The following is a 26,273-nucleotide window of genomic DNA, read 5'->3' as shown; positions in this document are numbered from 1 at the left end:
TCCCTCCATTAATGGATGTGACCTCTTCCTCCACACAGTGGGCCCCTGGTGTTTGCAGAGTGGACGAATGCCTCCAACTCCACGGGCATATTGCTGCCTGGGGTAGGCAGAAGGGCTTAGGTGGACGGGGTGTTCCAGTGAGCCCAGCTAGCACCAGCCCTCCGAGCCACAGGCCCTTACAAACCTGCTTCTGCCCTCTGGATGGTGGTCTCCCTTCCCAAGGGTGCAGCATTCACCTCTTGGACCTTGTAAGCAGATCTTGCTGCCAGACCACCTCCGATCCCCCTTTTATAAGCTAATCACCATCAATCTGATTAGTAGTGCCATTTCTTGCCCTTTCTACATTCACTCCTCAGATCTGTGACTCTTGTCCAATCATGGGGTCGTTCTGATGCTTCCAATCTCTTGGAATAATGTTCTAAATCACCCTTGGTTTTCTTTTATTCCAGGCTGAGAAGCAAGAAACTCCAGGGGGAAAAAAAAGGACAGAAAGAACACACAGACAAACTCATAAAGCTTACAAATTAGTTTAACATGAAAAACACCAGTCAGATCCAACTGACACAAGGCACTCAGCCTGACTCTGTATGGCGGACAAGGGAGAGAGCAGAGCTCTGGGGTCAGACAACTCACAGTTTCAAATCACTGTCCCTTTCTGAGCCTCAGTTTACTTATTTGAAAAGCAATAATAATAAAATCTAACTCCCAAAACTTTTCATGAGGTTGAGATACAGCATGTGATGGGTCTTGTGTTTTCCCCAGATATGAAAAGGGTAGAAGGAAACACAGAGGAGGAACGGCAATGCTGAGCACAGCGAGGGTCTACCCGGCTATACTTAGAAAGCGCTGTCTTCAGAGACAAAGAAGCTCTCCCCACAGTGTGCAAGGCCCACGAGGAGGTAGGACCCAAACTTCTGTAATATCTGTCAGATCAAGGTCATGTCAAACACAGCTCTCTGCATTCCCAGAGAAGGCTTACAGAAGAACCCTCAGGGATGCTTTCATGGGGGAATGATTTAAAGTTTTTTTTGGTGGGTAATTTGGGCGAGAAGAGAGCTAATAAAATGGAATCCATTAGAGTAAAGCCAAAGGTAAATTACCTTCTTCACACAGATTAACATTTTTACAGTGTCAGTGAAACTAGGTTTCCCCTTTGATCTCCCGTGGCTAGAGGCTGACATTTCACGGTTTCATTTGCACTTGGTCAAGCCCACATTTTCTTCTCACTTTGAGGGGGGAGCAACAGAAGGCAGGTGATGACAGGAGAAGCACAATCACTTGGTTCACATGAGAAAGCAAAGCAGACCTGAACATGGGAAGGGGGCTTGAGGATGGTGATTTTGGTGGCAAGGAGCGACTATTGCTGGCTGTATGATTGCAGAGTAACAACGAAACCAAACAAAATAATCTTAAGACTCTTAACAGGATCCTACCCCTTTCTTATTCTTTGTGAGGCACAAGGAGGGAGCAGGAGCTTCTAAGAATGAACCATTCAGCTTTTCTCAAAAGTCAACAGGCAGGGACACAGCTGGTTTCAAACTCAGTGAACTGAAACAGCAACAGGGGCCAAAGGTGCAGAAAGAAAACTTATTTATAATAAATTTAAAAAGCAATGGCTTTTCTTTATAAAAGAAACACATTATGTGACATAAATCAAAACCGTAATGAAAAAATAATTTTTCCATCTAAGTATATAAAATATAAGAGAAGGTTGCAGTAAATAAGAATGAACATTTTTGATTTATTCAAAGTTTCAATCTAAAACTGCAATGAAATCTACCACCTTTATTACAAGGGGACGGATGGTTCCTGAACAGAAAGAAACTAAGGTCAAGGAAGATGGCACCGGACATTGGAGAGACCCAAACCGTCCAGGTGTGCAGAAGGTTTGGTCCAGTAGATCACGGGTGGGCTAAAAGCCACATTTTGTTGAGAAATGCTGTCAGAATTGGTTAAAGAGTATAAACCTCCATAAGAAAAATTAAAGATGGCAAACTCAATCCGGACCCTGTTTATTTCAGGTCAATAATGTCTTCATCCGAGGAGGCTGTGAGCTGAAAGGGGCTGCTGCCCCACACAGGGCTGCCTTCTCTGTCCGCCACAGGGTCCTGGTCAGAGCCTGTTGAGTGGTAGTGCCCCTCGGGGTTGGCTTCTGGAGCAGAAGGACTTTCCAAGGAGCCCGTGGTGATCCTAGAAGAGAAAAGTCACATAACTGATCCCTGGAGAGCACTAGCGACCTGGGCCCCTTCTGTCAGGCAGTTTCCTGCTTATTTGAGCTCATAAAGCCCATCTCCCCTCTCACAACCCACCCATTAGTGGGGAAAGGTAGGTACATGCAGGAGTCATCCCCACAGGTGTGGGGTCTGCAGTCAGCCAGCCCTACCTCATGGGCTATTGGGAGTTTTAAAGGCCAGAAGTGACACATAGGAGGTGTCTGGGGAGTTTTTTGCCTTTCTAAAGGGCAAGTCAGGATAATGTCACTCTCTGTCTAAAACCCTCCTGGGCTGGGGCTCCCTGTGGCCTGAGGATAAGGCTGACACTCCAACCCGCAGGGCCACAGACCACAGGATCTGCCCCTGAGGACCCTTCTGCCTCCTCCCAGCCCACCTCACCCCCTTGATTTTCTCTTGTACTCAGGACACTTTCTTGATAGCTGCAAAACCAATGTGACCAAGTTCAGGGGGTTCATTCATTCAACAAGTACTCATTTGGCCTGTGAAAGCCCCCCAGGCCCAGCCTTTGGCCGCTCAACAGGCCATGCCTTTCAGAGCCCCTGCTGTTCCCCTCATTCCTTCTAATTCAGTCAAAGCTTGGCTCAATGCCACTTCCTCTGAGAAGCCCTTTTGACATCCCCCTCCCAAAGCAGAATTTCTACCCACTCCCCCATCACTTTTTAAAAATTTCCTTACAGCACTTGTCACTATTGGAAATGACTTAATTTGCTTAATTGTTTACAGGTTTATGGTCTGTGTCTCTATACTAGAATGTAAAGTCCAGGAGGGCAGGACTTGCCACAAAATAGGGCTCAGTTTGTGGGATTAGAGCTTCTGTGAATACCAACTCCCTCTGGGCCAGACTAATGCTAATTGGATCTATGAGACCTGGCTCGGCCTCTACTGGTGTTTGAGACCGTCCCTGCTCTAGGTGGAGGGTGGCCCGCACTCCTCATTCCTCATGTCACCTGCCATCCAGGAATGCTGCAATTCCTAGAGTGGTTTTGTTGGCCTTCCCCCTGGCCTGTGGACCCCCGAGAGTGATCTGCATATCCCCAACACCCAGCTCAGGGCCTGGTGCTCTGAGAATGGGTGTTGAGTGAATTACTAGAGTCTGGACACGTTGCCCCCTTATCCTCCATTCAGGAGCTTGAGGGACAGGGAGGCTCTTAGCGGACAAATCAGTGTGATTTAACAAACGTTCACGGACATGAGATATTGACATGCCGTTCATTGATGTGAACGTCCAAAAAGGCTATCCCTGTTTCTATTCCCACCAGAAGCATTAGAGAGGGCCTATTACCTGTCCTCCTACTGAGCATTGTCATTTAAAAATATCTCTGTCGGGGAGCCTGGGTGGTATCGTCAGGTAAGCATCTGACTCTTGGTTTTGGCTCAGGTTGTGAGAACGAGCCCCACACTGGGCTCCATTCTTAGCATGGAGTCTGCTTGAGAGTCAATTTCCATCTCCCTCTGCCCCTCCCGCTCATGCTTGCTCTCTCTCTCTCAAATTAATAAATAAATCTCTAAAAAAAATGTGTCAATCTGGTGAGGGGAAAAAAAAGAAAAGAAAGAAAAAAAAATCTCTTAATGTATTTTTAAGAGCTTCACTGAGTTGTGAGGTTGCCCCCTTGCCTGGTGCGCCCCTTCCCCCCGGGGCCAGCCTTGGGGTCCTCAGAGAGGGCCTGGGTGCTGACTCTCTGGCCATGGCATCATCAGTCAGCAGAAAGGGCCTCATGGCAGTGCTGTGACCCAAAGGGCCACCACCCTGAGCAGGGACAGCTGGGGACGGCCTGCTATACCTGTCACTGCTAGTTGATCTCACTGTCCCTGGCTTCGGGCCTCCTTGGCTTTCTTCTAATTGCTTCCGGGCTTTTGATTTGGGCTTTGGTGCTCCTTCTGACCTGGGTCCAGCTTCATCAGAGAGGCCTGGATTAGAGGGGAGAAGCACAGGTCAGGAGGTTATTACCTAACACTGGGCTGCCTTGGAGATAGAAAATGTCCTTTTATTTTTTTCTTGGTTGGCTACTGGTGCATTATTGGGTTAGAGTCAGGAAGTGTTGATAAAGTACATATTTTAAAGTAATTGGTTTTCTTGTAGGCAGAAGGGTGTTTTGTTTTGTTTTGTTTTGTTTTGTTTTCTGATCCTAAAGAATATATTCATAGGAAGGAAGGGAGGGAGGAAGGAAACTCAGAACGGTCTAGAGGAGGAGAGAAAATCTATGATCCTACCACTGGAGACAATAATTCTCCAACTCCGAGGCTCAATTTCAGAAAAGCACAGTGGTTTGTAAAACAGAAGCCTACAGATCACGCTTTCATAGGGAATAGTGGGTTAAAATAGCAACATGCATACTTTGAAAGCACAATGGAAGGCACTGACTTCTAAGACTGACCCACTTTGGCGGAGTCAAAGCCTGCCCCTCAGGTGGCCGGCCTCCCTTCCCCAGGGGTCAGGAAACGTGACTGCAGGCCAGGGGTGCCCTAAGGTGATCTGTCCTTACAGTTTAGGCCGTGCAGGTCCCAATTAGGTTTCAAACCAGTTCTTACTGGTTTAGCACATCACTTCCTTTTTCTTCAGTTTATTTTCAACATTCGGAACAATAGTCTTCCTAGCGGTCTCGCCTCCGCACAACTATCACGTGCTTCGTGCTTTTCTGGTCTGATCTCCCATCAGTGTTATGGAGAGAGAAAGTTCTACCAAATATTTCACGTCTGCACCATGCCTACAGACCTGCCCCCACATCTCTGGGCTTTGAGAAGTCTTAACTGAACTGCACCATGAGTACCAAAAACATGGTGAATTTAAACTTTCAAATATCACACGTTATCTGAGAACTGCATGTTGTTAACCCTTCTAGACACTTTCGAGGAAATCCTACATATACAGATACTTACATTTTAAGAAATTGCATCAGACTAGATCTACTGTGTTGAAAACTGCCTTTTCCACTCTTAACCTGATATGGGCAGCCTTCCACACCAATAAATACAGACTGACACATCATTGTTAGGGGTAGACTGTATACTATTCCTAGGTGTAGCTGCACTATAATGGGTTTATAAATCCCTTGTTAAAGGGGAAGTTTCTTTTTTAACTCATTGTTTTCGAGGATGATTAACATCCAAAGATGAAACCAGCTGGCCTATGTATAAGCAGTAGAAACACAAAAACGGCCCGCCATTACCCAGCAATTCCCTGCGTGTCCTGCTGGCTATTTCTTTGATCTCCATGCGGGACAGGGACAGGGAGTGAGTGACGGGAATGGCGGCGATGCCCAGGCCGATGGCCGTGGGAGGGGTGACGGCCTTGGAGACCAGAGGCGACTTCAGAGGTCGTTCGATGCTTCTGCCCACAAGGTTTCTGAGCGGAATCTTGTACAGATTTTTGGACGGAGTTTCACCTGAAATATGATTGAGAGAAGAACATGAGAACTCTGAGCCAGGTCTGTACTATTTACAAAGGTGACTTCTGGTTCCTCAACCCAGGGAGCAGGAAAGAAGAATTATGCTGCATGCTGACCTCTCAGACCCCGTTAGGGGCAACAGAGGGATGATGCCTGATGGCTTTGGTTTTAAGGGCACTGTTTTCACAGGTACATGGTGAAAAAATGCCCCTGCTACTGTCTCCACGTGCCCAGCTGCCAGGAGGACAGACAGCGGCAGCACACCCAGAAGGACCCTGCCTGCTTGGGACTCCCGGTGCTTCCAGGGACAGGAGGAGTACTGGCTGATGTGATGAGCGGCCAGGAAAAGCGCGGTGCTCAGAGCCAAGTGGTAACCACAGCAAAGGTCTTTGGGATTCGTGAGCAGAGGCAGATGGAATGAAAGCTGAGTGCGCTCCGTAGGATTTAGGACTCTATCCTTTTGGCTATAAAAACCTACCAGATCATTGACATCCCTGAAGGAAAAACACCTTTGCTGTGGCAAGTTGGAATTTCTAGTCCTCAACTCCCTTCTCCCCATGGAAATAATTCTTTTCATAATGGGATTTTTGTTGTTGTTGTTATCACGAATTTCTTAAGAATGCAACCAATGCATTCAGAATGCAAGGCTTTATATATATATATATATCTTTAAATAGTGACTTCGTTAGGCAGTAATCACATGTTGGTATTTGAGAATGAACTAGAGAAATCAGAATGGAGGGACGCCTGGGTGGCTCAGTCCATTCAGCATCTGCCTTTGGCCCAGGTCATGATTCCAGGGTCCTGGGATGGAGTCCCGCGGTGGGCTTCCTGCTCAGCAGTAAGTCTTTCTCCCTCTTCCTCTGACCTTCTGCCTGCTTGTGCATGTGCGCATGCTCTCTCTCTCTCTCTCTCAAATAAATAAAAATCTTAAAAAAAAAAAAAAGAAACCAGAATAGATTGGAAATATCTATTAATAAGACAGTAAAAATTGCACTTCACCTTCCCCCAGGGAAGAAGGAAACACTGGAGTATCTCGGCCTGGGGGTGTCTGCGGAGAATTATGGGCACTGGCCCCCTTGGAGCTACCTCCGGACGAGACCTCGTTCACAGCAGTGGTTGCTGTGAAGTAAATATCCGACTAGAATGAAAGAGAAAGCATTAGGGAGCTGCGTGGCTTGGAGGCCCCGTACCCACGGCCCTCCTGTCATCACTACAAAGCCTGCAACCTTTCTTGGCTCAGCTGCTCTGTCCTTGGGGTGTGCAGTGTGGTAACGCACCTGGGCACGGGGCTTCCAGAGCAAAAGTCCTGTACTGTCACCCCAGACCTTGCCTAGGTATCCAGTCCCCCACACTTTCCCTTATTTGCTTGTTGATTCACAACAGAAAAGAGTCCATTTCCCAAGCCAGTGCACACCTGCCTAACAGGAATGTCAGGCCCGCCGCAGTGTCAGACCTGGAAACTATCTGGGGTTCAGTCGGGTCCACTTACAGATGGGGGCACGGACCTTTCATCCACTGGTTCAGCAAACACTCATGCACACGGGCCCTGTGCTGGCTCTGGTGGGAACAGCAGGGGGTGGGGCTGGAGCCACCTTGTAACTGACAAAAGTTACTGGAGCCGCCTTGTAACTGTAGAAATCCATGAGCGCCGACTTTCAGGGATTTTGCAAGTGAAACACAGCCATTATTAAACTTAAATAAATAACAGTAAAAACAAGGGTACTAAATGTCAGAATTCGACCATTCCTCATTCTTTGACTATGTTTACCATGATCCACGCTCTTGATTTACATCACCTTTCACACTGGGAGCTGGATGTCCTAATGGCAGAACTATTTACACCATGGACATTGGCAGATGCTACAGACCAGAGCTTGGTTTGTTGTTTTGTTGAGCGGCTGAGCTTAATGGGATGGAGACAATTTCTAATAGTGAAGACTGAAAGCAAAAGTGTGTTGAGGCTAGTGTCAAAATTGAAAGACATTTTGGTTTAATGATCGGTTGGTAGGAGAGTGAGAAATAGTTTAACAGTAGATCATGTATCAGATTTCATGAGAGCGAGCTTATTGGAAAGAGAATTAATGTACTGAGCTATAACTCCCAGCTGTAAAATCTGGGTAGACCCGTATCCACAGTTAGCAAAAAAAATTAATGAAAAGTATTTTGTGAGAACCAACTGGCCTAACAGATTTCGAGGTTAAAAAACACTGTATATTTTATTATTTGTAAATCATAAGCTATTTTAATTTTTCTATTAGCGATATTTATAACCAACTGAGGTATACATATGTGTGTCTAGACACACACACACACACACACACACACACACACTCTGACTTCCAGGCCCCAGAGGGCTGGTGGTTCAATCTTCACCAGCACGCCACTGGCGCTGTGTTAGTCCTCAAGTCCCGCAACTGTCAGCATAGTAGGGGAGGCAGACAGATAGGCAGTCGCCCACCCCCAAAAAGGACGCATGTCAGATGGATGGAGAAGGCACCACAGGGGCTGAGCAGGGGGGCCACCCGGGTCTGTCAGGGACAGGGCAGACTGTGTAGGGCTGACGTGGGAGGGACTAGGACAAGACCTCCTGGCTTGTGTGCCAGTGACAAGGGCACCTTGGGAAGTCATCTCCGTTCCTATGTCCCTTGGTTTTGCTCAAACTCTTTTTCTAGACATGGATTCGTTGGTTAGCCATATTTCACGGGCCACAAAACTCAAGCTGATCATGGAAAGTGGCAAAGGAAGAACTGTCCCTTTTCTGGACTCGGGCGGTCCCTCGGGGCAGTGGGGACCCTTGACCTAACCCAGGCTGCTGGCACATTCCTCTCTTCAGCCCAGAGCTTCGCAACTACTACCAGCACCGAGTGACACTCTAACAAAACCATTTGGAAGCCCGAGGGGGCCACGCACAAAAACCCAGCAGGGGTCTGCTGTGGACATTCTCACTCCAGTACACAAGGGGACTGACCTGATGAGACAGTGTCCGCGCTCTCCCGGAGCTTAGGGGCTCCAGGCTCCCAGAGACCCTCAAATGTGCTACTCACCCTGGAGGCCACGAGCTGCAGCTGTGGCACGACTGCCGTGTGGACCAGGTTCCCATTGACCACCAGGCGGATCTCCATGGAGTCAGTGGTGAAGGCCAGGAGGTACGGGAAAGCACATACTGTAAGGTAACGACGGGGCGCGTCAGCTGGCTTGAGACCCACTGGCTTGAGACCCTGGAGGTGGCCCATAGTCGCCCTCACTGCTCTGGAGACTTCCATCTCCCCTCCTCCTCTGGCTGCTTCTCTCCTTCCTCCTCTGGCATGTCCCCCGATTCTAAGAAAGCCTCACTCCTGAGACAGCCTCTTCTTAGTTGCCAAGCTTCTGCTTCAAACTGGTGAGTGCTGCCTCTGTTTCTCCTTGTCCCCTTTCCACTGGGGTCTCAAAACCTGGTCTCCTGGAGGCTCACCCGCCCAAGTCCCGAGAGACACTCCCCCTTCTCGTCCAGACTGTGGCTTGCCACACACTCCCCTCTGGCAGATGCCACCATGGCCCGACCCTCTGCCTTTCCCGGGTCTTCATGCCCCGTCCCTTGGTCCCTTCTCCCCTGTGCTCCTCCTGCCATGTATGCCTGGGCCGGGGCTGTGTCTCCTTCCTCGCTGTCCCTCACAGGGGGCTGTGGTGTCAATAGGTTTATTTGTTAAAGGTCAGCCCCTCTTCTTGAAATTGTTTTTATGACACTGACTTTCAGGCCCCACAACCACCCTGGTTACTCTGGGACGTCACCTGTGGCCTCTCCCCAGGCTACTCCATGCTCCTTCACATGAGCTTAATCTCTGCTTGCTCTGTCCTTGGGGAACTCTCCACTCCCTTGGCTTTACCCATGCCTCTAGCCTTGTTCTCTCAAGGGACCTCCGGCACTGGGGCTCAAAACCTGAAAGCAATTTTCACCCCTTCCCTCTGTTTTTTTTTGGGGGGGGGGCCACATCTTATCTGTCACCGAAGCCTGACTGGTCTGGTCCCTCCATTATCTGGATTGGATCATCTGTTCTCATCTCAAGACTCTCGAATGTTCACCTATCAGGACATACTTGTTCTTGGGGGAAAAGAGTACTAACTCGAACATTCCTGGTTCTGAGCTGACTCTCACCAGGCAGATGCCCAGCTGTGAATCCCGAACCCCAGAAGGGAAGCACCACCACTCACTCCCTAATATTTCAGTGACAGGCAAAGTACCTGTCTTTCTGTGATTCTAGAATTTCAAGCTTTAAAACATGTAAGAAGGATGCAGAATGCATTGTACTTCTCCACCAAGTCAGCTGGTATTTTAGGGCTGGAGGTCTTGCTCTCGGATTGTAAAAAAAGGGAAGCAAAGCCCGGGAATGAAATGATAACTGGAAGACCCCAAGTCCTAAAAACTGGGATTTCATGGCTCTCAGATGCTCACTTGCTCACAACTGGGAGGCACAGGGGACAGCAACAGTCCCCACAAAGGGGAACAAACGGGCAAAGAATTAAAAAGGAAAAAGAACACTCAGCTCTCATCAGACTCGAGTTACTCATGGCCATCTAGCAGTCAGCCAGCGAGTCCGCTTACATGGGACCGAACAGGTTAGACGGGTCTAAGGAGGGGAAGCGCAAAACGATCAAGGTTTTTCTTACCAATCGCGTAGGGAGCCTGGTTCCAACAGAACTGGAAATCTGACGCAGAGGGTTGAACCAAAAAAGAGCCCCCATTAAACGGGCAAACCTTCTTATAGACGCAACTGTCTGCAACAAAACAACAGCGACTCATTTTTTGTGAGAGACAATGCAGAGAGCCGGTCATCAGCTAAACAAAGACACGGGCAACCCGCAGAGGGTCCCGGCGGCTAGGTCTGCGCACGGAGCTGGTCCCAGCACCGCCTCGAGGGCGCGACCACGTTCACAGCCAGGAGGTGGGTGGGACCGCGGCTGCCGCCCGGGAGGGTGTATTACCGCGCACCAGGCACTGAGCTTTCAACGTGTCGGCTTCTTCCATCTGAACAAGCTTCAGGAGGGGTGCCACTATGACGCTCAATTTACAGATGAGAAAACAGAGGCCGGGATAGGTGACCCAGCCAGCGTGTGCCAAGTACCGTAAGTACCACATGGGGGAAAGCAGGGTTTGGACACAGGTGTGCTTGACTGCAGAGAAGGGACCGTTGATAGACCCCCCCGCCCCGCCGGATGGAGGAGGCCCTCCTGTGAGGCAGATCGTGTTCTGAGCCTCACTCCGCAGGATGAGCGTGGTGGGCAACCTTAACTCCCTGCCACCCCCACCCCTGCCACATTTTTTTTTTTAGGAAAACTCCAAGCCATATGCTTGTGTCACGTTGGGCAACACAAGCCAGAATGAGATCAGGGCCAGGTTGAACAGCTGCTCTGTTCCTGGCCTGCTCTGAGCTCTCATCCTAAGCCCAGGTGGTTCGGATCCTCTCCGAGTGAGAAGGTCCGTCTAGAAGCAAAGGGTCCTGTTATTCCAGAAGCCCATCATGTTTTAGCCATACGGTTTTATTTTTAATTATTTTTAAAAACAGTTCTATGGAGGTATAACTCACATATAAAATTCATCCCCTTTAAGTGTACAATTCAATGTAGTTGAGTAAATTTGCAGAGTTGCACAATGTCACAATCTAATTTTATCATCTTTTCATGACCCTAAAAAGAAACCTCAGGCCAGGTAAGCACTCACTCCCTTCCCTGCTCAGAACAGAATGCTGCGAGGCCCGCTGCGGGAGGCGGGGCTGGAGCAGCCCAGCTGCTGGTCAGGGTCTGCCTGGGGCCAAGCAGCTGCGACGGCCCAGCTGAGGCGCCCGCCCTGTCAAATCTGTAGGGAGAGTCCTGCCCCATCCGGGTTTAGGGACTCCTTTCAAGTGACCACTAGGCTTACAAAGCAATAGCCTTACATAGTTTAACTAGGAGACTGAGTCCTTAGGAGAGGAAAAATGAGCCAAAGTCAGTGCTGTCTTATTTTTGCTACAATGGATTCACTAGGGGAGAGAAAGGTACCTCTAGTCTCAGCCGAAGCCCTTGCTCCCAGAGCGGACAGCCGCACAGGAAGGGTGGCCCCTCACGGCTGTGCCGAGGCTCCGGCCACTCTGAGGTACAGGTGCGGCTGGTCCCCCCCTTTCCCCTTGGGCCCATCTGCTCTTGATCTCAGGGCTCCACCCTTGTTTGCCCTTCTCCGTCGGGTCTATCCCCACAGCCCGCAAGCACGGTGCCTTCTTCCACCTTCTAGAAAGCAACTATTCTTCCTCCTCTGTGACCTCTCTTCCTTCTTTCCTATACCCTCCCTTCTCTTCCCCCCTAAGGGAAATTCTCTGGAAGGCTCTTCTGGACTCCTGTCTCTACTTGCTCGTACAGTCCCTCTCATCCTATGCGGTGGGCTTTGCTCCATTGCTTCCCAGGCACACCTACTCTCTCATCAAGGTTTTCTGAGGACCTCCACCTCCCTCCCACCCACATTCCCTACTTAAACTGCTGTCTTTCGGGAGATTTCCTAACCTCGGACGGCTCCTCAGTCTGCTGGTTCCTCCCATCCCTCTCCGACTTCCCAGCTTCCAGTGACTCCGTGTCACTCAGGTGCTAATGGTTCCCGAATGTGGATCTCCCACGGGCACTCTCCCCTGGGCCCCCAGTCTCCACGGGGAGGCACTGACCTGTCCAGACTCAACTCTTGATCTTCCCTCCCCCAAACTTGCTTGTCCTGGTTTCCCATATCTTAGCAAATGGTATTCCCCATTTGTCCCATTGCTCAAGTCCCAAACCGCAGCCTCCCTTCTCTCCTCCTGGCATGTCATGCTGGATTCATGAACCGATGACCTTGGTCCTCAAATTTCACATATGTCTAGGTCTGACCCCGTCTCTGCACCTCCACTGCCGGGTGCTGGTGCAAGTCACCGTCATCTCTCATCGCACGGGTGCAGTCACCTGGTAAGTGAACGGCCTTACCCACTTCCGTGAAGTTCTCCACACCGCCACCCGACTGGCCCGTGGCCCCTCTCATACCTAGGTCCCATCCTGTCGCCGCTTTGCTCAAAAGCTTCCAGCAGCTCACCGGCTAAGCGGTCCTTCACCTCCCAGGCTCTCCCTGAAATCCCATCCTCTTATGAGAGCATTTCCATCCACTCGCCCACACTCACGCTGCTGTGGCCACACAGGTCATCTTGGGGTCACCTTGAAATATGAGAATGTTCTCTCCTCAAGGTCTTTACATACCCCTTCTTGACTCCCTCTGTCTTCTCTCTGAGTGCCCCATCCAAGGAGGCCTTCCTTCTCCACCTTCCCTAAATGGAGACCCACACCCCCCACTCCTGCCTGCCTCTGCGCCCTCTCCCTGCTTTATGTCCACAGCATGTACTGCCATTCAACATACTAGAAACTTTTCTTATTTATCCTGTTAACTGGCTATCTGCCCCGTTGAAAAATGTACACTCTGAGAGGGAGGGATGTGTGTTATCTTTTAGTCACTGCGGAAACATGAGGTGCTCAGCAAATACTTGTAGAATGAGTGAACTACTCTTCCCTTGCTGTCCCCGCTCAGGAAGGACACAGCAGGGTTATGTTCCTCAAGGCCCGGGTCCCTTACACACATCTCCTCTCTATCCCCTTTTGGTACCCCAGCTCCCGCCAGGGGACAGCAGACTGCTGGCAGATTTGAGGGGGTCTGGGCAGGAGGAGATCTGAGCTTGTGGAGAACAGAGCACACCGGATAGCAGGGGACGCTGCGTACGTGCCTTGGGAGCTCAGCCTGTCCCAGAAATGGAGCTGCCAATGAGAAACAGTCACCTGGGCATGGATGAGGTGACCCAGACCGTACTTCAGAGGCCCCCCTGTTCCCCTTTCCAAGTGAATTAGCCCCAGGGACTCCGATAAGACCCCAGAGAAGTAGAGGGGTCTCCCTCCCAATAACTAATATTGGTGGTTTCTGCACCCAAGGACAGGGGCTCTAAATCAGACCAAACTGGTTTAGAAAAGTAAGCAAAGCATGTTTCTTGGGCCTCAGAGCTGTAAAGCACATTCACCCCCAGAAGTGCTGGAGTCCGTGCCTGGCCGTCCCCTAAGCCGTGAGCTCACTGCAGTCCCTGGCAGTGCCTTGCACGGTTGTGTCTCCAGAATCTAGCATGTGCCCGACACAGAGAAGGTCGTCTGTTGGGGTTTGAAAAGGGCAGCCTGAATGGGGGACCTGGGGTGAGGGGCAGGAGTCTAAAATGTTGGGGCATAGGAGGGAGCTAGGAGGCCGTGACCTTGACTCCTTGGACCTTCCCCATCCAGCAGGGTGACAGATACTACTTCTAATTTTAAAACAAAATTTAAAACAAATTTTACAAGAAAAGTCCCCTTTCTGCACGTAGAAACCTCTATGGAGGTTACGAATCAAACTGGATGCTGACTGATGCTCTGATGAATCTGGGATTAAAGGAGGAAATAACAGTTTCGCTGTGCCGGACAATGTGTCATGGGCTTTACATGTAGAATCCTGTCTAACCTTCACAGCAGACGTGAGAGGTAGGTTCTGTTTTCTTCACGTTATCCATCTGGAAGTTAAGACTTAGGTTAAATGTGGTCACACGGAGAATTAATGGTACTTAAAAATAAGTACTTATACCAATAAGTACCATTGATTCTCATGTGAGCGTTTCTAGTTTCCTTGTGTAATTAACTTTAAAATACCATCGGAAAACAGAGTTCACCTTAGTACTGAAATGTATTATTTGCATTAAAGTGAATCATTATTGCATGCTAAGATCATGGCCATAATTTTCTTTCTTTTTTTAAATAAAGACTGACTCCGATATTCAAGATAGAGATTAATTACAAGGAAATAAAATTCTTGCTATATTGAACTACTTACACTTTTCCCGCCTGAAATTGATCTTGCAAATATACTTTTCTCTAAGAACATATAACTGGAAGTTATAATTCCTATTATAAAATATTTTCATCTTTAACATGTCTGAGAGAAAAGTCCCTTTATATGAAACTCTGAGTGTATAAAAGTTGCTTTTTTACTGTTTTTTTTAAATGAAAATGGAAAAGAAACTGATGAAAATCAGCTGCAAACCTTGGCGGGGGTGGAAGCAAGATCATTCTGTAGCACCTTCCTGACAATGGCCTTCAGGGCACAGGCGTGTGGACAGAAGTGGGCAAGCCCAGCGTTCACTGTGTGGCAGGGGGATGGCTTACAGAAGTGGCCTGGGTGACTGGGGAAAACCAGCTGGTTCTCTGGGCTTGTTCACTGGGGACCTGCCCACCTGCTGGGGGAAGGAGGGAGATGGAAAAGAAAAACCAGATTCCTGACCCAGAGAAACAGAAGCAAGTGGCACAGTTTGGGGAAGATGGAGGCAGGATTGGGAATCTCTGGGATTCCCAAGGTCTTGACCCAAGTAGCATCTAAACACACAGAGCTGGGGCGCCTGGGTGGCTTAGCTGTTAAGTGTCTGCCTTCAGCTCAGGTCATGATCCCACGGTCCTGGGACCGAGCCTGTATCTCCCACTCCTCCCTCTCCCACTCCCCCTGCTTGTGTTCCCTCTCTCACTGTCTCTCTCTGACAAATAAATAAAAAAAATCTTAAAAAACAAAACACAGAGCTTATTACCTTCTGATGCATTGGTGAGTCTAGGAAAATAGACACACAGACACACACACACACACACAGCACCCCCAATCCCATCTGAGATGAAACCAGAGCCTGAAGCAGGAGACCAGCAAAGCCCAGGGAAGTGGAAGTCCCTGGGCTCCTCGAGCCAGAAAGGTCTCTTGAACAACATCTGCCATGGCGCTAGGCCCCTGCTGCCCACAGGATCGCTGCCTGCTTGGGTCCGTGAGCTTCCAGTTTGGTACCGAGAGGATATCGTCCATGTTTGCTTCCGTGTTCCTTCCCTTTCTGGTTTCAGACTAATCATCCCATTGTGATAACCTGCTCTATCTTTCTGTTCTGATCTTCTCTCCCACCTAAAATCCCTCTCATCCTTTCAAGTGATTAAAAGGAAAAAGAAAAAAATCGACATCAATCTGTATAGCGTCCCACTGCAAGCTTTTCCTTCCGGAGTTTTCAATAAAGGGGAAAGACAACATGTGAAAGAGATGAAAGAAAGACATAAAGAGATCTTACAGAAGTGACCTCCCTGCTTCACTGGACACTGTAACCTGGGAGCCGGGACGGCAGGAGCCGTGGGGCCCAGGAACCCCACTGGAGCGTGGGCAGTGAGCTCTGTTCCTGGCGCTTTGCCCATCGGCCTCCTCACCACTGGGCTATCAAATCTCAAATCTCAAAAGATGATTTTTAGGGGCACCTGGGTGGCTCAGAGGGTTAAGCCTCTGCCTTCGGCTCAGGTCATGATCTCAGGTCCTGGGATTGAGCCCTACATGGGGCTCCCTGCTCAGCAGAGAGCCTGCTTCCCCCCTCCCCTCGCTGCCTGCCTCTCTGCCACTTGTGACTTCTGTCAAATAAATTTAAAAAAAACTTAAAAAAAAAAAAAGATGATTTTTACCAAACAAATTCCTCAGCTGGTAATTAGCTCTCCCATACCTATTAATCAAAGATTAATCAAAATATCAGCCCCATGTGTATGGAAATTGATACAATTCTAGGTTGGAAAGAATATTTTATTGCTTTGGTTACACTGGGCAGGCTTAGCCAGGAAAATATCTCACTGCTTTTAGCCTTAAAAGGATCCCTTTTATTGTAGTATCATATTAGCTTTGGAAATGCTGAAAATCCTTGACTCTCTCTGATGCGTCTGATCTGGTTTGCCTGGAACCCATCCTGCCGCGGGCCCCAGGCCAGAACAGGTGAGGCTGGATACGCCAGGCTGGGCCTGATTTCATTACCAGCCTGGAAGCAGCCAAGAGTAGAAGAGTTACCGTGGTTAAAATTGGGGTGCTGGGGCCAAGACGGCCTCAAACGTGAACCCTGGCTCTGCTGTTTTGTAGCCGCACAGTCCCGAGAAAGGCAGTTCACCTCTCCAGGCCTCAGGGATCTTATCTCCGAAGCTCAGGTAGTAACAGGATGAGAATTCAGTGAAACGGTCAGCGCCTGGCACGCGGTAAGGGCTCCCTAAATGGAAGTGACCGCCACACCCTGTAACCTGGAGATGGTACCACAGGCAGGCCCGTCTCAGGAGGGCTGGGCGAGCCAGGCCAGAAGGCCATTTTTAGACGCTCCCTGGAGTGTAGTTAAGGTCACAGGAGCAATGCTCCAGGTAAATCTAGGTCTGGCTTCCTTTAAATTACCGGGGAAGGAGCGGACTTAGCGACTTACAGTTGTAGCACAAGAGCAGCCCGGCTTCTCCGTCTTCGTACACATCAATAGCTGCGACGAAACTAACCTGCAACGATACAGGCGGCGGTGGCGGGCGGGCTGGAGGCCACTGCTGAAAGTCTTTCTCAAGTTCAAGGCTTTGGCAGGGCAGGCCTCGGCTCTCAGGTGCTGTGGGGTCACTGCCACCTCAGGTGGCCATGATTATGATGCACAGAACCATCTCCCCTGCCTTTCCCCACTGGGACTTTTTCACTATCTTTTCTACCCATCGAGGAGCTCTCGGGAGATGGGCTTCTCCACTTTCTCTGTTATGGGGACTCCCATTTGGGTAATGCGCTCCGGTTCCCAAAGCTTCCTTGCAGGGGGAGTTCGACCCTGGGGAGTGTGTGGCATTTCTCCCGCTTCACAGATGAGGGAAGTGAGACTTGTGAGTCCGTGCCCCTGCTCAGACTTGAGCCAGGCCTCCGCCTCTTCACTGCCTTACCCGCTCTCACACCTCAGCGAGTGGGCAGGCAGCCGCACAATCTCAGAGTCCCGGGGCCAGGTCTCCGCTTCTATTCTCCCGCTCTCCTGCACCTGGCGGGAGGCAGCAGGACACCCTAGAAAGGGCATCAGAAGACCTAGTTCCATCTTCTGTTCCCAGTTCCGGGCAAACTTGCCACCCTGGGCTGCGGTGAATGGTTTGAGAAGACAGTGCTCAGCCTGGGGGTGCTTAGGTCTCTGGAGTTTCAAACCCCCGGTCTCTACACAGCCTCACTCCCTCGTGGGCCTCCACCCGTAGTCTGCCCCGCCCCCCATGACTGGGGCTCTGCCCTGCTTGGGCTCGAAGATTTCCTTCTGCCCCAAACTGGAGACCTCTGGCCAAGGTTCACCTCTGCCCAGCTCTCCGCGAGCCCTGACATGCAGCATCTCCTCCCTCCTGCCGGTCGCCCACTTCGGGTTATGCTTCCACATCTTGGCTCGTCCCTCGTTCAGGAAAACACTCATCTTTCCAGCTCCACACTTTATTCTGAGCTCAAAATCCCTCCCTCTCCCCGCTCAGGCACACGCTCTCCTCAGAGCTACTGCTCTCGTTTCCAAGTTCTCAACCCAACAGATTCTACACCCCAGTTCCTGAGAGGCAGGAGGCGGAACAGGGCAGCGCGAAGGAGCATGGACTCAGGGCAGGCAGACCTGAGTGAACAGCCTGTCTACACCACTGTCTGCCTCTGTAGCTCATGGCAAATGAGCGCAACCTCTGGGCCCGGGTCTTTGCCTGTAAAACCGGTGTAAGGACAGTAACTTGGCCGGACTGTAATGGGAACTCCACAGAAGAGGCCAAGGGTTTCGAGGAGGGCCTGACGCTGCCCAGTCAGCACTATGATCATCTTCCTCTCGCACGTGATTAATTTCCTCCTAATCCTCTTCCTTTTTGTGAGCAGGGCTAGTCCTGATGTCTGAGGGCTCCTCCATCCACTCCCCCAAGCCCAGCAGTCTCCTCTTCAGGGGCTCTCGGGTGTCTTGTGGGGGCCTGCGGCCACCCCAGCCAAGGACTGACCTTCCCAGGCAGGAGCATGGGCCTGTGCCCCTCAGCTCACCTCTCTAGCCCTTTCCAGAGCTGATGCTGCCCAGGTCCACCTGGGCCGGCCACCCTCTGTACGGGGCATTCCTCCTACTTCACCTAGCATGGGGCCTCTGCCTTGGCTCCAGCTTCCCTCCGATGGAACCCCTGTCCCCTCCCTTCCCTCATCATCTGGCACTGTCCTAGGCACCATTCAGCACACAGAAATGAATAAGGAAGGGTTCTGCCCCTCAAGAAAAAACCAGAAAAGCATATAAATACATAAAACAAGGTACATGCCACAAGCGAAAGCTGTGGGTGCTTTGGGGGGGGTGCTGACAGACTGACTACGAGGCTCAGAGTTCAGTTGTCAACTCTGGGAGCATAAAGACTTGGGGATAAAATTCCAGATAACTCCTCCTCTGCTCTATATGGTACCCCTCTATTTTAATGATCTGCATAGCATGTGTCGCTGTCTGATGTTGACTTACTTGTCTGTTTATCAGTGCCCCCTCCCCCCGCCCCCCCAGTAGAACATAAGCTTCGTGAATGGCGGCCTTGCCCGTGCTGTTTGCCATCACCCGCTCAGCATCTTCCCTGGGCCTGGCATGTGGCGGGAGCAGAATGAATCCTCAGTGAATGCATGAACGAATAAAGGAAATCCTAGCTCTGTCACTTTGGAGGTGTGTGCCCTTAGGCCACCTGTTCAGCCTCGCAGAGTGTCAGTTTCTCCATCTGTAGGAGAGACAGGAAGGACATCCGCCCCTACGGCAGCTGAGGGTTCCATGAGGCCGCTTACAGAAGTGCCTAGCGCAGGGTCTGCTACTTGGAGAACGCTCAGTAAATGTCAGTGACACCACGACCTGGCTGTGGGACGGGCAACAACGGAGTATGTGACGTGAGGGAGCAGCCTTTGAACTCTCGGGTCCCAGAGGGAACCTTCCTGTCCCCACAGCTTTGCCTCAGAATCAGCTCCTCCTTAGGTGTCCCCGTACTTGTCGGTTGGATGACACTCCAGCCAGAGGGAGAACAGGAGGGGCTGAGTGCTCCCGGCTTTGTGGCCTGGCCCCCATCATGCCTTGGGACGTGGCTCTGGAGGCCACAGTATGCCTCCTGAGTTGGAGAGCCTGCGTTCAAGTCTTGTCTCTGCTCCTTACTAGCTGTATGGTTTTGGGTAAAATAAGCGACTGCTCCTTTCTGAGTCTCAGTTTCTTTTTCTGCAAAACCGGGAAGTGAACAGTGCATGTCCCACAGTTGCTGGGCAGATGCCGTGAGGTAGTGCTTATGAGGTGCCCTGGCATGGGGCCAGACATAGAAGTGATCTTTCAGCAGTGGCCCTGTTTCTTCTCACTTTGGGAGGGTCACTGGAGTGGGAAAGCCAGAATGGGACGGCCTGTGCATTTAGAGGTAGAGCCTGTATAGGTGCTTGGGGTGGGGGAGGGAGAGACGTGCAGCCATCCCGGGAGTAGAGCAAGTTCAGGCAGAAGTGGACCAAAGTCTGCACACAGCGGCAGCAGACACCAGGGGAGCTGCTGGCATGCGGGGGTCTATGAGGGGGTCCCAGGACCGTGCCGACTGGTGGGCGAGTATGGCTGTGTGCAGAGATTCAGGCTGTGTTGCAGGCAATGGCAAAGCTCTGGTTTGTAACAAGCCAAGTCTGCACCCCACCTTCCCCAGCCCCCGCTGAAAGTGGGAGCCACTGCTAGGTCAGTGTCCAAACTTGCCATGTGATTTTGGGGTGAGCTTCCCACTGAGACTCACTGGGTCCTAGGCAGGTAGATGGTCAGAATGGGGACTTAGGTCCGGCATCTACGCCAGAGATCTAGACCTCATCACCAGGTCTGCGGTTCCAGAGGAGACCTTTGTTTTGGGAAGGAAGCCAATGCTGGCTGTTGGAGCTGGGGCAGCAGGTCACGAAAGGCCTGTTGGCATAATGAACTTGATGCTGACTTTCAGTTTGCTATTCTGACGCTTCTTAAACAAGTCCTCTCTTGACCTAGGGTTTTCTTAGACCCTCAGGTGGGGTTGAGGGCGGACATGGAAATTGAATGGGCTTGGCTGAGAAGAGAGGAGGAATGGAGGTGAGAAACTAGGCCAGGAAATCCATACTGGTGCCGTGCATAGAGTAACTTGAACCATCCTGAAATGCCCAATGACTTAGGGGGAGGGGAGGTCGGCCTCTCTCTCTCCTGCCTCCATCGCACCCGGACCTGGGCTGCAGGAACGCCTTAGTAAAAAGCTAGCCTTGTGGGCACCTGGGTGGCTCAGTCAGTTAAGAGTCTGCCTTCAGTTCGGGTCCTGATCCCAGAGTCCAGGGATTGAGCCTCACATGGGGCTCCCTGCTCAGCGGGGAGTCTGCTTCTCCCTCTCCCTCCGCCCCTCTCCTTGCTCCTTCTCTCTCTCACTCTCTCACGGTCTTTCTCTTAAATAAATAAATAAAATCTTAGGAAAGAAAAAAAAGCTAGTCCAGTTCCTGCAGGAACTGGCTATTAGAAAACACTATGTTCATTACCTTTTTCATTTCTCTAGGGCTTATCTTTCCAATTAGACAATAAGTTCCTTGCAAAGATGAGTGGCTGTGTCCAAGCATCCATACCCGCTCAGCAAACACTCAGCGACTGCAGATGTACCGAGGTCAGAATACACACACTCACCCACTTAGATCTAGGGAAGGGCTTAAAAACACTTTTGTAAAGGTTTTCTTTTAGGGAAAGACTTAGTGACTTAATTTTAAAAAGCATGTTGAAGAAAAGACAGAACATTTTCGAATTATTCCTGATCACCTTCAGAAAAACAAAACGAAGGAGTCACCCAAGAAAACCATCTTCCATCCGATTTTTCCTGGGCCTTCATGAATCTTACGAGGAAAAAAAAACTACACTCTAGTAAATTATTAGGGTGTTAAATATAAGTACATAATAACAATCAGCAGAAAAAGCATGTGAAGTTTTAGGAAACTAGTTGCCAGGGAAGGGACTGATGGAACAAAGACCTGCTTGCTGGGCCATGATTTTGCTACCTCTTTTGGCTGGTCACACAGTTTTGAAAAGTGAGAAGGGCAAGAACTTTTTTTTTTTTTTTAAAGATTTTATTTTTAAATAATCTCTATACCCAACGTGGGGCTCGAACTTACAACCCCAAGATCAAGAGGAGTATGCTCTTCTGACTGAGCCAGCTAGGTGCCCCCAAGAAGGGCAAGGATTTTTAAAGCCAAATTGGGCCCTTCCTCCTCAGAAGCTGGGAGCCTGGAAGAGGTTATAGGTTCCCTGTTGCTGGGATGGAGGGCTTTAAAACCTCCGGCTTTAAATTAGGAAGAGTTTCAGGGCAGACTTATTCTACTAGGTCTGTATCTGCATCGCCTTGCAAGACACAAGCATATTGATTCCCACACACCCAGAAATTCCAATGTAATTGACCTGGGGTGGGGCCAGTGCACTCATCTTTTTAAAGCCAGGATGAGAAGCAATGTACACAGGCAGTTCCCAGACTTGTCTGAACTTAAGAATCACCTGAGGATCCTTTAAAAAATTCCAAAGCCCATACCCACCTGTAAGACCAGCAAGATCTCTGGGGGTGGGACACGGGCAACGGTGGCTTTTAAAGCCATCCCAGCTGCAGGACCCCATTTGCAGACAAGTTCGGACATCACCAAATATACATACAATATATGAGAAGGAACCGATGATCTGTACTTGATAACTGTGGAAGGCAAGAAGGTCCCCTAGTTATATCTAGATTTTTCTTTTTCTGATTTTTCTACTTCTTTTTTTTTTAAGATTTTATTTATTTATTTGACAGAGAGAGATCAGAAGTAGGCAGAGAGGCAGGCAGAGAGAGAGGAGGTAGCAGGCTCCCCGCTGAGCAGACAGCCCAACGTGGGGCTCCATCCCAGGACCGTGGGATCATGACCTGAGCCGAAGGCAGAGGCTTTAACCCACTGAGCCACCCAGGCACCCCTGATTTTTCTACTTCTTAAAATCTTGTTCTCATTTGGTGTTAAGTCTTCTTAATACAGTAATGAGCAATTTTTTAATGACTATTTGGGTTGGCCGTGCCCTCATGTAAGTTGTATTTTTTAGTATGTCTTGTAAAGCATAATTAGAAGAAATTCTGTAGTCTCTCGGACCTAGCTGGACAGGACTAGAGTACGTCTGTAGGTTTGGAAGTCTTCACCAGAAACTATGTTCTCTGTGGAGGCAATGTCCCCATTCTGCGGTGTCCTTGGTACCCAAGCTGGGGGGCTGGGTCCGCACTAGGCAAACCTCAAGGGGCCCCAGTGTTACTGAGCCTTGCGCTACTCCCCAGTGATAAGGGGCCCAGGAACTCTCCCATCTGCTGTGTCAGCACGGAGCAGTTCCAGGGACAGATAGGTTACCGGGTCTTAGGCTGGTGAGCGCTCCCTGCCCCCCAGGGGCATGGATGTTCAAACCCTACCCAGTCATCTTTGGCATCAAGTACAGCTACAGGTGGGCCCCGGATCTCCTCCAAACCCCGGACAGCCTTGCATTCTGTGTAGCCTAGGCTAGAAGGAGATACTCTTTCTCTCTCCTCGTGGTGTCCCTTCCCTTCCTCCTTTCCTAAGGAGATTTTGGCGGATGGACCCAGGGGCTGAGCCCGCCTCAACCACCTGAGCCCCAAGCTGAGAGCCTGCCTGGACCACGGAGAGAGGATAAGGCCCTTCCGGAGTGAATGACCAAACAAATGTTCTCATTTCTTTAGTTACTCAGGTTGAGCTTTTTGACCCTTCACTTCTCCTTTATGAGGAAGGACAGACGGGCAGGGGGAGATCTAGAAAAGCTGAGTAGGGCAATGGGGCGATTCCATTAGACTGAACGGGTCTGAGCCACAAGAAGGTGATTTCCCAGGGTGCAGCCCAAACAGTGTATCACAGACTACCACTGCGTTCAGTTGTACGTGATTTTAAAGAAATCCTAATTGCGGCCTCGGGAGGTTAGAAGACGGGCTCCTCGTCTTCTCGGCTTCCCACTTGCCCTCCACCTGTCGACTCACCCTGTTGGCCTCCACGTGGTGCAGCCGGAAGGCCTCCCCCGTGCTCTCGTTCACCACATCAAACTGATGTCGGTAAGCCACACAGATGAGGTTGTCACTCTCCTCGGTTGGCCCATCTACTAAGGTCATCACCGCGGGAGAGTCGGACAGACAGATCTCCTGTGTGGTTGATGATGATGTGGGGAGAAGGGGGTCAGGACACGGAGCAGCCATTTTCACAGCAACCACCCTCCCCCCTACCTGCTACCCCCCCAGTCCCCCCCCATCTAGTAGCGGGTTCCCTCCCTAGGCTCCTGCTGAGCCCTTTACTGGCAGGGAAGGTGGGGACAGAGAAGGAGGGGCAGAGATTGTGCCAGAATCCCCTCTCCCACGACCTGTCCTCAAGATACCTGACAAAACCAAATCAACAGCGTGACCCTCATTAGCCCCCAGAGAGTTCGGCCCTGTCCTGTGACTCAGTCATAATGGAATTATAATTGCTAACCCTGCTGAGCACTTAACACAGTGCCCGGGACGGTTCTCACTGGATCCTCAGAACGACCTTATGAAGTAGGTAAGGCTATTTATTATTCTATTTTACAGATAAGGAGACTGAGGCTCAGAGGTCACAAGGCTTGGCCACATTCGCATAGTCTACAGGAGGGGGGCAGCCAAAATTGGAGCTCAGGAAATCCGATTTCAGAGCTGATATGCCACAGAAATGCACGTGCTCTACAGAAATAGTCATTAAGATCGCTAATTACTATATTAAGAGGACTAAGACCTAAATAGAGCAAGATTTTAACTTGTTTTAACGTCACTGTGATGGCAGTTCTATCTGCCTAAATTGACTATTAGCAGAGATGGATGTGCATAATTCAGGAAGCTTTCACTCTGGCAAAAATAATTGCTCGGCTCACCTACAGGCAGTCAGCCCTGGGAGCCAATGTCTGACATGGTTCATACCTACTAAGCCCACGTTTTTAAGAAGGTAAGAGATGGTAAGAGCAGGAAAGGGACCCTCAAGGAGGCTTCCCTCCAAGGTCCCACCCTTAGTAGATCTGCCAATCCTACCAGCTCGGGAAGGCCGGGGTAGCTCCTTCCCCTTCTCTGGCCACCAAAGCCACTGTCATCTATTGCTAAGATCCTGCGTTAACCTCTTAATGTCTCCTTCTTTCCACTTGGCCCTCCCCGCTATGCTCTTCTCTGTCGGGGCCAGAAAGGTATTTTTAAAACCTTCCACTGGCTGCCTCCTCTCACTCAGAGTCAAAGCCAAAATCTCAGCGATGGCCTTCAGGGCTCTCTGCCCTTCCTGCCTTGTTCCGTGAGCTCCAGCCACTGTGGCCTCCAGATCGTGCCTTGAACAGGGCCTTGGGTCCTTAATTGGTTGTTCCTTCTGCCCCAGAAGGGCCTTGGGTCCTTAATTGACTGCTTCCTCCTTTCCCCAGATGTTCTCCTCATCTACCCCATATTTCCCTTGGATCTCTGCTCAAAGCAACCTCTTCAGAGAGGGCTTCTGGGACACCCTTTCTAGAACAGATCCCCCTGTCCCCACTCCTTGTCTTCTCCTCCCTCAATTTGCTTTACTGTTATCCTCGGGACACAGAGAATTAGTTTCTCTTTTGTGTCATCTACAACTAGAAAGTCATCTCCATGAGAAGGGAGACTGCTCACGGCTATCCCCCTAGTGCCTAGAACAGCACCGGTAGGTGGCCCCTGGCATGAATGAGCTGGATGGAGTAGGGAAAAAGCCCCAAAGCCTCAGTCCTCTGGGGAAACCAGGGCAGCAGGCAGGGTTTTCCCCACTGAGTACTGACCTGTGAGACAACCCCCGTGGGTGACAGACCCTGGGTGGAACGAGAGGGTCGGCCTCCTAACACCTTGGCCAGCAGAGAAGGGATCTGAAGGGCGGACCTACCCGTATGTACTGGAATTCCTCCACAGGCGACTCCGACAAGGGGGACAGCAGGGAGATGCCGGCCAGCCCGCCCGGCTTGTTGTGTTTCCTCGTGATCAGGAGCAGTTTGTTCCGGATGGCGACGACTATCCTCAGCTCTCTGCTATGGTGAGTGTTAATGGCGTAGAGGTGGCAGCCTGGGGAGAGAGAGAAAGGATGCTGAACACGTGACAGGACCCTGGCAGTGCCCAGGCCTTGACAATGTGGGGACGCCTAAGGACCCTGGACACTGAGCATGACCCAGGGGGTGCTTGACAATGCTCCGGCCACCGGGCAAACAGAGCTGGGAAATACAAGTTAGGCTGAGTTTCAGGAAAATGAAGGAAGTCATAGTCCCTGTATTCTAGAGTTTGTGGTTTTAGCGTCACACTCATGACACCCTATGACTTAAAGCGACAGGTGAGCGGAGCTCCGGGAACCAGAGGCTAAAAGTCTCTCTTCACAGATCTGTGAACAGAACTCAACTTACCTTCAAAGCTTGTCACTCCAGGCCTAGACTTTCCTCTGGCCCTCCGCATGTTGGGCTACCTCTCGGGCTTCTCTTAGGGAAAGAGTCATGCTATCTTAGTGGTGTTTCCAAGTAAAAACCAAACCAATAAAATCAAATTCCAGTGAGATCTGATCAGTCTGAGGGAGAAAAAGAATTGACCAAAAACCACCAAGATAACGAAGACTGTGGTCACCTTTTGTCTTCTCCAGCTTGTTGTCCCTGCAGTCACACCTGCTCTTCACGGGCTGTTTGCCCTCGATGGCCTTGTGCACAGCGCTGAGCCTGAAGACGAAGAGGCGGGCGTCTTTCCCTGGGGAGATAAAGAAGGCGCAGGAGGAGATGGGCGGGGAAGACCGGAAGAGCAGGATTGTGCAGGAAAGCAACTGCTACAGAAGTAGGAGCTGAGG

General features: G+C 50.4%; 1 protein-coding gene across 2 annotated transcripts in view; it reads right to left on the bottom strand.

Moving 5' to 3' along the window:
- Positions 1 to 1,580: 1,580 nt before the first annotated feature.
- Positions 1,581 to 26,273, bottom strand: part of LOC111146148 (GTPase activating Rap/RanGAP domain like 3) — a 129,274-nt gene continuing 104,581 nt past the window's right edge. The window contains exons 20-29 of one of the 2 annotated variants that reach the window (XM_022501568.1): positions 26,060 to 26,176; positions 25,338 to 25,513; positions 23,441 to 23,599; positions 16,891 to 16,957; positions 10,268 to 10,375; positions 8,668 to 8,786; positions 6,623 to 6,761; positions 5,402 to 5,617; positions 4,016 to 4,142; positions 1,581 to 2,190 (exon numbers count right to left, since the gene is read on the bottom strand). In XM_022501568.1, the coding sequence (XP_022357276.1) occupies positions 2,013 to 2,190; positions 4,016 to 4,142; positions 5,402 to 5,617; positions 6,623 to 6,761; positions 8,668 to 8,786; positions 10,268 to 10,375; positions 16,891 to 16,957; positions 23,441 to 23,599; positions 25,338 to 25,513; positions 26,060 to 26,176 (1,406 nt within the window). In that variant the 3' untranslated portion in view covers positions 1,581 to 2,012. The remainder of the gene's footprint in view (positions 2,191 to 4,015; positions 4,143 to 5,401; positions 5,618 to 6,622; positions 6,762 to 8,667; positions 8,787 to 10,267; positions 10,376 to 16,890; positions 16,958 to 23,440; positions 23,600 to 25,337; positions 25,514 to 26,059; positions 26,177 to 26,273) is intronic. The other variant, XM_022501569.1, reaches the window with a different exon arrangement.

The sequence above is a fragment of the Enhydra lutris genome, unplaced genomic scaffold (assembly GCF_002288905.1).
Source record: "Enhydra lutris kenyoni isolate GAN:26980312 unplaced genomic scaffold, ASM228890v2 scaffoldscaffold13, whole genome shotgun sequence".
Taxonomy (NCBI): Eukaryota; Metazoa; Chordata; class Mammalia; order Carnivora; family Mustelidae; genus Enhydra; species Enhydra lutris.
Note: the sequence above shows the minus strand (reverse complement) of the source record. Positions and strands in the feature narration are given on the sequence as shown.